The sequence below is a fragment of the Phalacrocorax aristotelis genome, chromosome 18, assembly GCF_949628215.1.
Source record: "Phalacrocorax aristotelis chromosome 18, bGulAri2.1, whole genome shotgun sequence".
NCBI classification, from domain to species: domain Eukaryota; kingdom Metazoa; phylum Chordata; class Aves; order Suliformes; family Phalacrocoracidae; genus Phalacrocorax; species Phalacrocorax aristotelis.
In genome coordinates this window covers 3066768-3082002 of record NC_134293.1, presented here as the reverse complement: position 1 = coordinate 3082002, position 15235 = coordinate 3066768, and the positions used below count along the sequence as shown (strand labels likewise).

Sequence of the window (15235 nt, the reverse complement as noted above, 5' to 3'; positions counted from 1 at the left end):
TTACGTGTGTCAGCCTTTTGTAAATCTAGGGCAGGAGAGTATCACTGTCTGGTGACACGTGGGTTTGAAAGAGTGGGTGATAGGTGGCTGATGGACAGGTTGCTGGAGAGCTTGCCTGATACCCGCCTACACTGAAGGGGAGTCATACTTCTCAGCTATATGAGCAATGGCAATGCTAATCTGTGGGGTAACATGATTCTGTCTGTTTTTCTGTTAAACTTCATATCTCTGACTGAATTTGGGTCCATGCTTATACATCGAAAAAGATAAACTGCTTAACATACTCTTCTTAGTAATCTGTGCTGCAAGTAGGCTTTTTTGTTCCAGCAGGGCTTATTGTCTGTCTGTAGTCATTGCTGGGGAGTCAGGATAGTGGGTTCCAGCTGACAGGTTTTTTTTCTTTTTTACACTTAGTTTACTGATTTGTCCTTTTTCTCTTATTATTGGGTCATTCAGTATATAATTACAAGGCTCTCATGAGATGCCTCTGCAGGTCACCTTAATTCAGAATATGTAGCCAAGATCCCTTCGTAACACAATCCTTCATGCAGAGAGCACTGCTGGTGCTGGGTTCTGAGGAAGTCTGTTCAGAGTTCAGGCAAGCTAGCTGAAAAACGTCTCCAAAAAATGGAAAGTAGAAGTCTTAGAAAAATTTCTCAACTCACTTTGTGTTCTCTAGCAAGAATCAGTTTGGCTTGCTTTTAAATAGTGTCTCAAAACTATTTTCCTGATGTGTTTTCTGAAAAGAAGAATTAAATATGTTTCTGAGGAGAGTTTAAATCTGAGTATTCATTTTCCAATGGCAGTAAAGTTTCTCCTGCTCTGAAACACAAACCACTTAAGCTTTGTACTTTCAGCCATGAAATTGTTTCATCCTTTCTAGAACTACTAAGAAGTCTTATGTTAAAAATTCACTGTATTAAGGGATTATTAGCCATCACTGGTAAAAGGGAAAATCCTCTTAAATACTTCCGGTTGCTCTTCCCTTCATAACATATTTGTTTTACTGTGTTGATATCCCATGGGGAGGTACTGGGGAGAAGGCTTGTAAACGGAATTTGCAGATGTGCTGAAATAATCCAGTGTAGTTCTAGTGAATTTCAGTGGCTCTGGTGACCTAAATCATCTTAGGTGCTTCTAAAGAGTCCAAAAGTTGGGATTTTTAATGTCATGTTATTCAACTCTAATGTATATTTTTTTCCCGTCCCTCCCCAGTGAGTTGGTTCCAGCCTATGACTCAACTACATTTGTTTTGGAAAACTTCAGGTGAGAATGTATTTTAAATTACTGTGAATGTCAAGAAGCTTTTTCAGTTTCTTCTGTACATGAGTAGTATTCTTTAAAACACAGAATAGTCTCTACAGAAAAATGTTAGATATGAACTAAGCTGTAGGAATTCAATCAAAAATTTCTTGTTTACCAGGTGAACAACAATTAGCCCTAGCTAAACTGTTAGCTAAAATGATTTTCCATGATAAAGGCAAGCTACTTTTTTTTTTTTCCATAAAAAAAGATAGAATAATTTTGCAAGGAATACATATATTTGTATGGACGCTTAACATTTTGCATGGGCTTCATGCTCCGTGCAGCAAGAAGGGTGGTTCTAGAGCATAAGGGTGCAAGCGTACGTGCAGTTACCATTTCATGGAGGGCTTTGCTTTTTCCCAATAGCAAATGTTTTTTCTCCTCTCTCAATAGTACATTGCGTCAGCGAGCAGATCCTGTTTACAGCCCACCTCTTCAAGTGTCAGGACTTTGCTGGAGGCTAAAAGTTTATCCGGTGAGTTATATTTTCACCTGGAGTTGTTATTCCATCTAGAACGCTTAACCAGCATTCACGTGTTTCTCTTGTAAGGAAACATTATTTAGTTTCTTCTCATATTTTATAAAACGCTTTGTGTGAAAAGAATGTAATAAGACTGTAGAGCTGATCACCAACCATTGGAGTATTCCTTCTCTGCCTCCAGATAACCAGCATGAACATTCTTGCTATAATTAATCTGGGTAATTTATAAGCAATTTAAAATGGGTCTTACAAATATGCCACAGGAACTTTAATAGATATTTTTACCACTTTTGTCCAAGTGGTTTTGGCAGATATTTCTTGCAGAACTGAGGACTAGAATAACTTACCGTATTTATGGTTATGAATAATCCTTTTTTGGGAAGTTGGGAGGAGGGTAAGGTATTAGCTGAAAGGGAATCTGTTTTACTGTGCGTCCAGTTCTCAAATGCTGATATTAAAACCGATGTGTTGTACTCGTGTCCTTTCGGTGGGCTGAATATTCAGATTTCAGAAACAATGCCTCTGTCAGTGTTGGAATGTTAACCCACAGGTGTGGTCTTCTTACAGTCTGCTAGTCTGGTCAGCGCTTCCAGGAAGCTCTGGCTGCTACTGCAGCTGTGTTTGCAGAAATACGTGTGTGGTGGTGGAGAGCAAGGTTGGTTTGTTAGTGATTTACGGGGCATCTTCAGAGAACTGGATTAATCTGTTAAACCCACGTATACAGAGTTGGATTCTTGCAGTGCAGATGTGGGCCTCTAAGTTTTCAGGCTATTGTAAAGTCAGGATTGACTACATAAGGTGCACTGTCAGAAGGCATAAAATTGATTATTTTTTTTTTTTAAATGGTAAGTTGAAATGTTTTTTCAACCTAGAGGATTCAAATTGAGCCATTCTTCATTCTTGAGTAAGGTGAGTGTGATGGAGGTTTTGCCGTATTTTTTTCTTGATTTCTGGTGATTCTAATATTGTTTCTCAGTTAACTGACCTAACTTTTTTATGTTGCATGTTTTTCCTAAAGAAATTGATTTTTCTTTCAAAAATTAAGTGCCTTTGAAATGCAGCTGTGTGTAAAACATTGCAGAATTGTTTAACCTGAGCTGTTTTCATGTGGAGAGCTTGAGAAAAATTAGGCCGTAATAAACTGATGGGTAGAACTTAGGAGCTTTTTAATTCCTTTTTCTGTATGTTAAATAGATGTTTTTCCAATACATTGACAAGTGTTTGTCTACTCGGTCTTCCACTTAACTGAACTCCTAAAATGCTAACAGAGTAACTAGAGCTCTGTTTTGAGATTTATATCTGAGACACCAGTGCTAGAGTGCCTATGTGCTTCCAGATGCAAACTCTGTTAATTCAAGTTACAGTAAAGAGTTGTAGGTCAGAGGAGACTGAAAATCAAAACTGTAGCATGCAGAGTAGGCTACTGCTGCAGATTCTGTATTGATTGAAGCTGTTTTCTAAACTTCAAGGGTATACTGAATTGGTTTGGGTTTCTTTTTCTTTTTTTTAATTTATCTCTCTCCTTTGTTTCAAGGATGGAAATGGAGTAGTACGGGGCTACTATCTGTCTGTGTTCTTGGAGCTGTCAGCTGGATTGCCAGAGACATCCAAGTAAGCAAACCTGTAGTAAGAGCAGCTGTTCTTTTTTTTTTTATTATTTTACCTATTGCAAAGAATGACTTCAAGTTCTGCAGTGTTGCTAGGGCCTGCAGAGCACTCCCATAAAGAATAGTGAGACTTCTGTTGTCCATTTGAGCTTAAAATAGTGCCCAAAGATACTATTTTAAAGTCGTTACTCCGTGGCTTTCTTGAGATAAAAAGCAAGCTGGCAAAACAACCAGTAAGAGTATCTGTCTCGTAGTATTCAGTCCTAGAGTTGATTTACCGCTCTGCTCCCTGTTACTACTTCCCCCTTGTACTGTTTATATACGTGTTCAGTAAAATTTTAAGACAGAATCGCCTCTTCAGCTGGGCACACAAGCCTCCCAGGAAGAGCAGTTCTGTTAAACTTGACACATTCAGCAATTCTGACATCTTTGTTTCGGTGTTAATATTGTGACCTTCCCCTGCGTAGGTATGAGTACCGTGTAGAAATGGTTCACCAATCCACCAACGATCCCACTAAAAACATAATTCGAGAGTTTGCCTCTGATTTTGAAGTTGGAGAATGCTGGGGTTACAACAGATTCTTTCGTTTGGATTTGCTAGCCAATGAAGGCTATTTAAACAGGCAAAATGACACTGTGATCCTCAGGTAAGGAGGATACGTAGTGGGGCTGTCCTCAGCTATCATTTCACAAAGCATCACACTTACTACTGAAATAGGAAGTAATTAAGTAGTTGAATTTAAAATAATTGTGTCATGTTTTGTCATAAATGGATTTTGCTGTCATAAGCTTGAAAGAAGAAAATGTGCTGAAGGGAGTTGTGGAAACTTTACATGTCTTTGAGAAGTAGCTACGCTTGACACTACTAAGCTTGGGTTGGGGATCTGTAGCTAACTGAGTTGAAGCAAAAGGGTGTTTTCTCCCCCCCCTTTAGAAACAGTTGTAAAGAGCACAGGAGAACTTTGGGAATGAAGGAAGCCTGTAATGTGAGAGAGCTAATGCTCTCAATGGAACTTGTAATGTTATGACAAAATATAGAAGCTTTTATCTATCTCAGACGTTCTCGTAGTCCTACTCTTGCTCCTGTTAAATACTTTGTAGTGTGTTTTTTTTTTTTTTAGTGTTGGCTTGTGAAGATAAGCACCTGTCATAACTGCCTCTCCTACAAAAACCAGTGTTGCCATTCAGTGTGTTCAGGATACTGAGTATAGAAGTACATGTTGTCTGTTAAGTTTATTTCCTCACTAGATTTCAGGTTGTCTGATGTTCTTACGCAGGGTGTTTTGGATGGGGGGGTGGGCGATGACAAAGCAAAACCTAAAACAAGAACAACAACCAAAAAAAAACCCCCTTTTGAAATGTTCCTTTGAAGGTTCCAAGTGCGCTCACCAACCTTCTTCCAGAAGTGCCGAGATCAACACTGGTACATCGCTCAACTGGAAGCAGCTCAGACAAGTTACATCCAACAAATAAATAACCTTAAAGAAGTAAGTGGGATGCACGTTAATGTAAAATCACCTTTTACTGACCAGTAGTTATGTGTTTTAGGTTACAGCGGTCATGTTTGACAGTTGTGTGTTTTTGGGTTGCTATTGGTAGTTTGTTATTGGCGTTACTAAAATAGCATATACGCAAGTCAACAAACTTACTTGATCTGATGTTGACGCTCCATTGTTGTCTTTTATGTGTACATGTTGTCTTCTCTATGTACATACCTACGTATACACTTTTGTGTATCCTTCTAATATTGAAGAGGCTTGCGATTGAACTTTCCCGGACTCAGAAATCACGAGGCATTTCACCTCCAGACACTCATCTTAGTCCCCAGAATGATGATGGTCCAGAAACAAGATCAAAGAAAGCTGGACAAAGCACTGAAGTACTACTTGAGAACGTCGCTGCTCCAGGATTAGTGCGAGATAGCAAGGAAGAGGAGGAAGAGAAGATCCAGCATGAAGACTTCAACGTAGGAATTGCCTTTTTCCTGCCTCTTTGTTTATGTGTAGCTTTTTATGATAGGAGAGCAGTAGAAACATCAGTGAACTACTGAATTGTAAATTAGATTTATTATCCTCTGCGTGGAAATAGGAGATAACGCACTCAAGAGCTAGCAGCGAGAGATAACACTAGAGAGATGTTCCGGAACAGAGCTAATAGATCCCACTACAAAAAAGTTTCCAAGTTGCAGCTGAAAACTCCAACTTCTGTTTGCTACCAGCTTTTATTGTGCTTTGAGACCCTCCAAACTCCTGTACAATAGTGTGATACTCTGGGGAGAGTCAGCCTGTTCCTAGCTTCTGGTGAATGCGTCAAAGTGCAACTTGAAATGTTTCTTCTTTATAAAGGCTTGTTCTGTTTTTCCTGTAGCATGAGCTGTCTGACGGTGACTTGGATATAGATCTTGCTGGAGAAGACGAGGTGAACCACCTTGATGGTAGCAGCTCTTCAGCTAGTTCGACAGCAACTAGTAACACAGAAGAAAATGATATTGATGAAGAAACTATGTAAGTAACTTAAAATGCCTTTCAGATCATCACCTTGTCTCTCAGGGTAGCCATTCTAATTCCAATGGAAACTGATTCATTTGCTGTATCACAGCTATGATGTGTGGGGGATTCCAGTAGCGTGTGAGAGGTGTTCTCTATACTGGAAACATTGAATTTTTGGTCAGCTGGTTACTATCTGATCTCATCACGTATTTTAGTGTTGGATTCTGTCTTTGACAAGTGATAGTCTGTGAAAGTTCTTTCCCAAAACACTATTAAGAAAACTGTTTCTACACTGTAACGAAAGAGAGGTTTGGTATTAGGAAGTGTTGGAGTAGTAGGAGAGTGATAATAAAGACAGTTACTTAAACTGGAGAATAAGGTTCTTAGCCGAGATGATAATGTCAGATCCTAGAATCTTCATTAAAACATGAGAATGTGTTGTAACACATACAAATATAGAAGTTTGGAGGATCAGATTTTACAGTCTAGATACATATGACACTTTTTGGACTCTTGGTTAGTGAATCAGTCATTTAATTAACACACGTTGATTTGTTCCATTTGTGTTGTTTGGAATGCAGAAAATACTATTTACCGTGCTTCCTGTTGTTCTCGAGGTATGTGCCATCGTGTTTAACAAGAGCTGACAGAAGCTAATAATTGTATTCTTTTCCCACCCCAATCATCTCCTAAGGTCTGGAGAAAATGACGTGGAATATAGCAGTAATATGGAGTTGGAAGAAGGAGATCTCATGGAGGATGCAGCAGCTGCTGCTACTCCTGGAGCATCAGGTATGAAAAACAGCCTTCAGAATTCCCATATATGCAAAATGCTGCTGGATTCCTTCCCCTGTTCTTGGAAGCAACGTCAAGCTGTGTGTTCTGCAGGCATTTCTATTTTTGGAAATGCTGCATCATGTGGTTTGTACTGATTATTGCAGTGTAGCAGAAACGTTTCATTGGCTCAAAAAAAAAAAAAGAGGGTGATCTTCTGAATGTGCTTGTTTGAAAATGATGCATAAGTTTGGAGAGAGGCTTTTCTACCTCCTTGAAACCCCGTCTGTTCTGACTGAGAGTAGGCTGACGAGGTTTTTACTGACGTCTGTGTGGCCTCTGAATGCGTCACACATTCACTTGGGTTTTAGTGCGCTGTAAAACCTGAAGTACGTGGAGGGAATGAAGTAAAGAGCGCTTACAAGTCAAGCAGAAGTATACTATTAAATACAGTAATGAAAAGGCGCTTTACGATTTCTTGCAGCCTCAAGATGATCATAGCCCAAATTAGCCAAAGGTTAATAAGAATCTGAAAGAAATACATGTATACTGAATATAAGTGTATTTATTTATGGTGAAGATATCTGAAGTGGCATTCACTGGAAGTGGTATTTATGCTGCTCTGGAAGTCTGCTAGTTCTTGAAAGACAGAACTCCTTAAGCGTCCTGCTTTTAGCTGCTTTTTCAAAACATCTTGAAAATTTCTTGTGACCTAGGAAGTTTAGGGTCTCTTTCCTTCTGGAAAGGTAGCCTTTACAGTAGGAGCACAGTGGCTGTAGAAAGCACATTTATTTAGGAACTTTTCGAAAGTGATTTTTAACCACATTAGTAAAAGCTGACACAATCTCTTGAGCTTCCTGCATTTACCTGCTTGCGCTGTTCTTCAGTCTGGATGTAGTAGTGTCACCTGTCCGTGTTGGAAGGGAGCTCTGCTAAACTGTACAGTTTTAATCTCGCAGATCTGTTTTCTCTGAAGGCTCTCTTCATCTTTGGAGTGCCTTGGCCTCTATGTAATGGGAATATCGTAACCCAGCAGAAGTCAACTGAAGATTCCTTTCCCTCCCCCACCCCCCTAATCTAATTGGTGGGGGAACCTAGAAAATTTATGTGCATTTCTTCAGAATAAATACTCTTTGTGTTGATTTGTTTACCAATATATTTATTAAGAGATTTGCGTAAAAGATATGAAGCTAAATCCTTTTTTCTTTTTATTTTTCCCCCCTCTGGTGCTTTTTAGCTCAAATTTTTATTTAGAAGCATATCTGATTGCTTTCAGAATCCATAAACCCATGAAATAACTGATGTCTTGTTAAGTTTCTTGGGATGTTTTCATTCCTAATCTGCCTGTAGAACTCTGCCTTTTTTTTTTCTACAGGGAATAATGCATCACCCATGTCATGTATATGCACACTCTTTCTCTATAACTCCTCCTTAGGTATGAGCCATGGCTACACCAGTGCAAGTGGAAGACCTTCAAGGCGGGGAGGAAGTACCCTAGGCTCAACAGCCAGTAGCAGTTTACTAGATATAGATCCCTTAATTTTAATCCACTTGCTGGATCTGAAAGACAGGAACAGTATGGAAAACCTTTGGGGCCTTCAGCCGCGTCCACCTGCCTCTCTTCTGCAGAGCAGAGGTAACTACCTCAGTATCCAATGATTTAATTCCAACCTGGAAATGTCTCTGAGAATGCAGTCCCAGAGTTAGAAGCAGATTCGAGGAGGGGAGGGGGAAAAGAGGATGACAAGCAGTCCTTGTCATTGGTAGCTAAACTTCCTGATCCTCAGCTGCGCTCATCAGTATGCTGCATCGTACTGCCTGCTCTAACACGTTCTTTGTCTTAGTGGTTGACCTCAGATTGAGAATGCTGGGTGACTCAACTGAAAACAGAAACGTGTATCAGGGAGGGTCTTCTCATCTTTTCTTGGGGGATGCGACTGAAGTGGCTGGCTGGTTTGTGTAGCAGCTCTGTAGAGAGAGTTCATGCAGCCTCTTGGACTGCAGCCGTGGGAGATGAATGAAAGGCCCTTTTCTAGAAGGGGTTAGCACGGAAAGAGGCAAAACAATGCGGAGCACATCTGCTGAGAAAGCAGTTACACCTCTCGCGTCACACGCTTTGTGGCTGAGGGTACCAGCAGCACAGTGTGCACTAACCAGAAAATAAACTCTGGAATTTACTTTTGTATTAAAAAAGCATTTAAAACAGAACTAGAAAAATGCATGCAGTAGTAAGGTTGGAAGAGCACATGTAAGCGCTTGTAGAAGAAAAATGGATCAAAACGTCAGGAGCCCAAAATAGCGATGGTATTTAAATAATTAAAGGCTTTGAAGAGTATCTGTGGTTCAGGTAGGACCCTCCAACCAGAAACAGCATTTAACCTCACATGCAGCAAAAGCAAGATAGCCGGCAGTGCCGGCACCCGTGGCTATTACTGAAGGTTGCTCATTTCTCTTGTTTTGTTAGTGAAGAATTTAAATTAAATCAAACCTCAGTAATACATTTATCATGATTAACACTTCTTAGGAGCTAGCTGGCCCGCTACCGCAACATCTTATTTCAGGTCATTCTGAAACAACGACTTGGTGACTTAATGGAATGGAAGAGAAATAATAGTCCATCTGCTTGCTTTTGCTGCAACAGTGACATTGGTGTTATTGAATCTAAAAGCTAGCTGAAACTATTTAAACAGTCATGAATTGTCAGCTGAATGTAATCCTTATTTCCAAAAACGGAAGTCACTTCTATAGGTACAAAAAGGGGAGGCAGCACATGAACCGTAAGTCTCAGCTCTGTTTTGCCTGGAGAAAGGCCCAGACAAAAAGACCTTGAGAGAGGGCATTGCACTTTGCTTTGCTACTCAAGCACGATTCAGCTCTCCTGTTGTGTTGGATGGCTTCCTGGTCATCTTTAGCTACTGGTTACACAGCTGAAATTACCGGTTTTGCTGGGGTACCCTTAAGATTTGACTGTTCCCAGAGCTTATTCAAGTCAGTTAACTAGGAGAAAGCTGCTGTTATGTTTGGAGTTTGCTAGACTTCACCTTCTAAGGTGAAGGTTTTGAAGAGCCACTTGGCTTTACAGCTTCCAACAGCTGCATTTGCAGTGACACTCTTAGAGAATTTATAACACTTCAAGTAGACATCGAAGTTGATCTAATTCTGGCGAAGCAGAATGTAGGCTTACTTGGGTATTAGCTCCTCGACTTGATCTTCTTGTGCTTAAGGGAATTCCTTCCCTAGTTTCAGATTTCTTTGAATTCTGTATGTTAAGGTGATGTGTTGGTGGTATGAGAATCCTATACACACACTCAATGAATTTTATGAAAACATATAACAAATTTGACATAAACTGGCAAACAGGCTTGTGAACTCAAGCTTGTCTGGCAACGCAGAGCAGTAGCTCAGTTATCAGAATTCACGCAGTAGTATTAGGAGCCTTGGTTCTTCCAGTGAGCAAGTTTGGGGGCCTTCTTCCATCGCAGGTGGGGAATGACAATCTGCTGTCCTGGTAGCTGTGCAGTGCTTGCAGCCTAAATATTATGGTGCCGTACCTGTACAGAATATCTCTCTACCTCTTTTTGTAGTAGGGCAAAAAGTAGAATTCTTATAGCTGTTAAAAGTAGATGTCTCTGTGTGTGTTTGAGAACAGTTTGACTTACCTGTTGTGTTAATTAACTTTTCCTTTGGTAAAGCATCATCCTATTCTCTAAAAGATCGCGATCAGCGGAGGCACCAGGCAATGTGGCGTGTGCCACCTGACTTGAAGATGCTGAAAAGACTTAAAACTCAGATGGCTGAAGTTCGAAGCAAAATGTCTGATGTAAAAAATCAACTGTCAGAAGTGAGAAGCAGCAATGCTGGCTCATGTGATGGACAGCCCAGCTTCTTCTCCATTGAGCAAGGTGCTCTAGCTGCCTGTGGAACGGAAAGCTGCAGCAAGCTGCAAGAAATAGGAATGGAACTACTGACAAAGTCTTCAGTTACCAGTTGTTACATAAGGCATTGTAAGTGCATGGAAAAGGGGGGATTTAAATGTCACTCTTAGATGTCAGCGGCATAGGAGGTTTATATATCCAGGCATCTGGAAACAGACCTTTTGTAGTTACTCATGCTCAAGTTCAGCTGTAAGAATCCAGAAACGTAAAACCTGTGCTGCCTTTTGAGTAAGTAAATGTTACTGAAACTGATTTCAGCCCTTCTCGGCAAAAGCACCAAAACTTTTGCTCCCCAACCAGTAGCACAGTTAACGCAGGGAGAATGTTCTGAAGTTTAATCCAGTATCAAACTGACACTAGCTTCTTGCTGATTGCTGCTTTGCTTCTGGCCCATCCATGAACTTGAGGATGTTTCATGGTGCTTGCCAGTGGGGAAAAACCTAAAAAATTCCAGACTTCCTATACTTTAGTAACTTCAAATCTTGCTAAAATTCAAGTAAGCTAAGGTTCTCTCTGGAGAGACTTTGCCTTTTGAAAAGTGACTCCTTTCAAAGCGGTGCCTGTGTATTGGCCTGTTCAGGTGCTGTCCTACTGGCAGCACTAGTAAGCCAGTGTGGAATCTTTTGGATACCAGCATGAAGGCTGTGCAAGTGCTTCGCTGCTTATGATCCTGAATAAAGCACTTGTTAATCCTCTTTGGCTTCCCTGTTGCCTGGGAGCAGCCAGCAACCTTTTGATTCAAGTTATTGCTTGCATTTTGGAGCCAAGATGAGTAAGAACTGTATTATAAACATGAGTGGACTAAAGAACTGGTAGAATAGCTTATTCCTCTCCATCTCTTTCAGTGCTGACCTGCAAAACAGGGCTTTTGCAACTCCAGCAAAGGTCCGTTTTATACTTCATTGCTTCCATAGAGCAGAGAATTTCTTCTTTGATGGTACACATTAAGAGAAAGAATTGTGTCTTAAAGTGTCGAGCCTTGAATTGTGCCATCACTAAGCCACAGAAGGATTAAGGCACTCCGCTGGCTGTGCTAGCTTTTGTGTGTTGTGGGTTTTTAATACCACCTCTTTCCTTAGCAAACGCCTCGTCCTTCAGAGGTTACTAAGGCTCTAGGCAGTCACTCCGTTCTGCGTCGGAATGAGAGGAACAGGCTCAGTAAAACAGGAGCAATCTTTGGACTTGCGTTGAAGCCTACATCCCTCACCTTTATGGGGTGTGGTGGCAGCAGAACTTGGTGTTTTGCTGCTCCAGTTACCACTCCTCCATTCCTCTACCTAGAGGAGCTTCTGCAGCAGGATCCACACTGATATATGCTCAGAGAATGGTTAGTTTAGGAAGCGGTAAACAGAGTGAGTCCCATAGCCTGCCTTTGCTCTTGCTTTCGAGGTCCATTGTAAATGTTGGGCTTTGAATTTAAGAGCTGAAGGGACGGTTTTGGCTACCCTTACCCTTTATACTGTGATGGTGGCTGAAGCAGTCTGGGTGGTGCTTAGGGTGAGGCGTGTGAACATGACACGTAGTCTTGGCCGCATCTGTAGTCAGCTAAGCTTCCCTCTAGCCCACATCTTTGACAGGAAGGGTGTGGAAGGAGCTTTGTGCAGGGTTGGGAGTTAATGAGCAATGAGACTAATACGGAGCTTAACCTCACTTAAAACAGGCATAAAGACAGAATACTGCAGTAGTTTGGTTGAACATTTGTCACATCTTAAAATACTTTTGCAGCTGCAAGTAAGAAAAGCAATTCACCCAAGCCCATTCGCTCTGGAGCAGCTGGTAGTCTGTCTTTACGAAGAGCTGTGGACTGCGGGGATAGTAATCTTCGTTTGAAGGGGGATGGTCAAACTTCTGAAGGTAAACAAGTTCATCTTTACTTATGTGATGTGATGTATCTTAGCAAAAGCTTTTCGAGAGCTCTTTTGCTTGCCAACAAGTTTCCCTGAAATTGACTGGGTCCTGTCTCAAATCTAGTTAAGGTATTGTACCTGTGCAGACCTTCGATAGCTGATCTGCTGTGAACCAGTGCCACACAGCTGACTTACTAGAACATAAATGTGTGTTACATGTTATTTCTGGCCTCTCTGAAGGTGTTGCAGGAGCTCAATCTGTAGTGAAAATCATAAATCAAAAAGTACTGACCCAGGCTTAAATTGTGATTTGACTTAAAGAGAATTCAGGAAAACTCCAGGTACATGTGATGAAAGAATTGCGTGGTATTGTTCCTCCTGAGTTTTACAATGCATTTCCTTAAATGGCAACGAGATGAAATACCTAACACAGGAATTGGTATTTTGCCCCTCTCAAGTGTTCAGAGGAGAAATGGAGTATCATGATTGTTTTCTGGTAGTGCTAAATAGGTGCTTTGTGCCCAATTTCACCCTTGTCCAAGACTAGAAAGGCCGCCTTACTGCGGCCAAACGACTTTGCATCTGTAGCTGGGAAAAATGATGGTGAAGAGGGTGTCTGTGTTACTAGAAGATAAGTAGAAGAAGTTTTAACTACACAAGATGGGGAAGGATTAATCTGTGCTTCCCTGAGTCTCCCATCAGAAACGGCAGCTGAAACGGAAGCTCTGTGTCTCTAGAGGGTGGATATCAAAGGGAATGCGTTGCCCATACATTGACTTCTAAAGTTTTTAGAGTGAGGGTGAGGAAGGTGAGCTTGTGCGTGCACGTGTTTGGAACCAAACTGGCGTTGTGAAACGGCTGGAGGTGCTTTGAGTTCCTCTCCCTCTTTTCTCAGGTGGCATAGGGAGCTCAAAGCTGAGCAGTCGGCATCACCCTCCCAGGCCCCTGGCTAACAGCAGTGCTTCTGAGGCGCTGCCTAAGCCGGAGGAAAGACCTTGTGAAGGTTCAGATTCCGATGTGGGAGTTTCTGGCTTAAATGGCTTAGCTGCTGTAGAGAAGACCAGAAAAGTTGGTGCTTTGGGGTAAGGGTTTTATTCTTCTTTCTTCTTGTTATCTCCTCCCCCACCTTCCCTTGATCTAGAGAGAAAAAATACCAATCTACTAAAACCAGGTGCTTGTAGCATGGAAGAGAAATTACTTTGAAGTTTACTTGGTTGCTGCCGTTCCCTCTGGATATCATTTTTGATTTTATAACTAGGTTATGAGTTGTCTTTTCTGCTTGTTTAATTTTTTCTTTTATTTTGATCAGCTGTGGACATAGTCTGAAACTGACTTGAAAGGGAGGCCCAGCCTGTCTTCCCACTATTCCTTGCAAAATAACCTGTAACTGAAAGTCAGTGCTTTTGATTTCCTCATTTAAGATGGTATTTTTCACTGTGACTACTTTTCAGCAATTTCATAATAATCCCCTGTTGGCTAAGCTAAGTGCAGTGGAGTACTCAGGTTATTTTTTGTTTCTAAATAGGAGTCACTATTTTTGGAAAATACTCGTAACAAACTTTTCCAGGTTTATTTTTTTAGGATTTTAAATAATTTCTAAATCAATCAAAGCTGGAAGGTTTAAGTGGACATGCAAGAGTCTTAAGCAATGACTAAAACTAGATGTGTCATTAAAAGGATTTGCTTCCATAGCTGGTTTAAAGCTGAATTTATAACATCAGTTTTTATATTTCCCCTAATCTCTTTCTCAAGATCGAATTCAAAAGGATGTCGTACAGAAGGAGCACAGGCAGGTGGTCTGGAAAACAACTCTGAAACTGGTGAACTGCAGGGCATGCTTTCTGAAGGTGCTTCTGCAGGGCCGGAAGAAGGTAAATCAGATGTTGTAGAGGGCAAATGCAGTGTGACAGTGCTCCAGGTTATGATGATCCATTTCTGTAATGGAAATAGCTTGAAGGGGAAACAAGAGGAAAAGAAAAGCCCGAACAACAAAACCCAAAACTTGTTTTCATGGCGGTTGAACTTTGCTGTAGCATTTGGCAGCTGTAGCATAAATCTGAATGAGGAGAGAGCACCTCTGTGTCGCTGCTCTCTGTGGAGAAACAGCGAGGTTACGGTGCAGCAGGGCTGTGAAGACCCAGCGCATAATGTCAGATGGTGCCATGTATTTCTCTGGACTAGTGGTTGCTTTTTGTACCCCTGGATATGTCTCCAGGTCTTTGCTGTGGTGCTCAGTTGTGTGGCCTTGAAAACGATTTCTTAACTAATTAAAATAGTAGCCTGTGACCTTGGCTTTTGAGTGTTCTGCCTTCAGGGCCAAACCACACTGGTAACTACCTCCAAGTCCGCACTAGAATCTCTCCAACACTTCATTCGTGTCGGGTGTTGCGGTACGTAAGCCAGTTTCCTTAGAGACCTGGAGGAAACTTCCCCCCTCCCTTCCTGCATCCTTTCCATGCTGGAAAAAAATATTATTGGCTTTTTAAGTCCACGTAGAAGAGTTTTTCTTATCTTGCTAAAACTCTCCTGCCTTCCACCCCTGCACTAATTTGAATTTCAATGACTGAATTGTAGTGCAAAGCCTATATTAAGGTGCCAGCATCCATCTCTATCTGCAGTGTGCAGTATTGTGTAGGAGTTGGCATTTACAGAAGGTCTCTCAGTGACAAAACTGAGTTTCTGCTCTTAGTCACTGCAGCGTGATCGTGATGCGCTCCCGCAGCTCTCCCGTTATAGCGGAGAGCTGAATAGGAAAATGTTTTAAAAACTGCACTACTTCATTGTTAAAAGCCTCAGG

At 41.2% G+C, this 15235-nt stretch overlaps 1 protein-coding gene across 5 annotated transcripts in view; it reads left to right on the top strand.

Moving 5' to 3' along the window:
* Positions 1-15235, top strand: part of TRIM37 (tripartite motif containing 37) — a 30471-nt gene that overhangs the window by 12327 nt on the left and 2909 nt on the right. For all 5 annotated transcript variants that reach the window (XM_075112887.1, XM_075112886.1, XM_075112884.1 and 2 more), the window contains exons 10-22: positions 1216-1266; positions 1699-1780; positions 3321-3397; positions 3861-4040; positions 4766-4880; positions 5147-5359; positions 5761-5897; positions 6577-6674; positions 8092-8292; positions 10349-10660; positions 12317-12445; positions 13334-13520; positions 14191-14309. In XM_075112887.1, the coding sequence (XP_074968988.1) occupies positions 1216-1266; positions 1699-1780; positions 3321-3397; positions 3861-4040; positions 4766-4880; positions 5147-5359; positions 5761-5897; positions 6577-6674; positions 8092-8292; positions 10349-10660; positions 12317-12445; positions 13334-13520; positions 14191-14309 (1901 nt within the window). The remainder of the gene's footprint in view (positions 1-1215; positions 1267-1698; positions 1781-3320; positions 3398-3860; positions 4041-4765; positions 4881-5146; positions 5360-5760; positions 5898-6576; positions 6675-8091; positions 8293-10348; positions 10661-12316; positions 12446-13333; positions 13521-14190; positions 14310-15235) is intronic.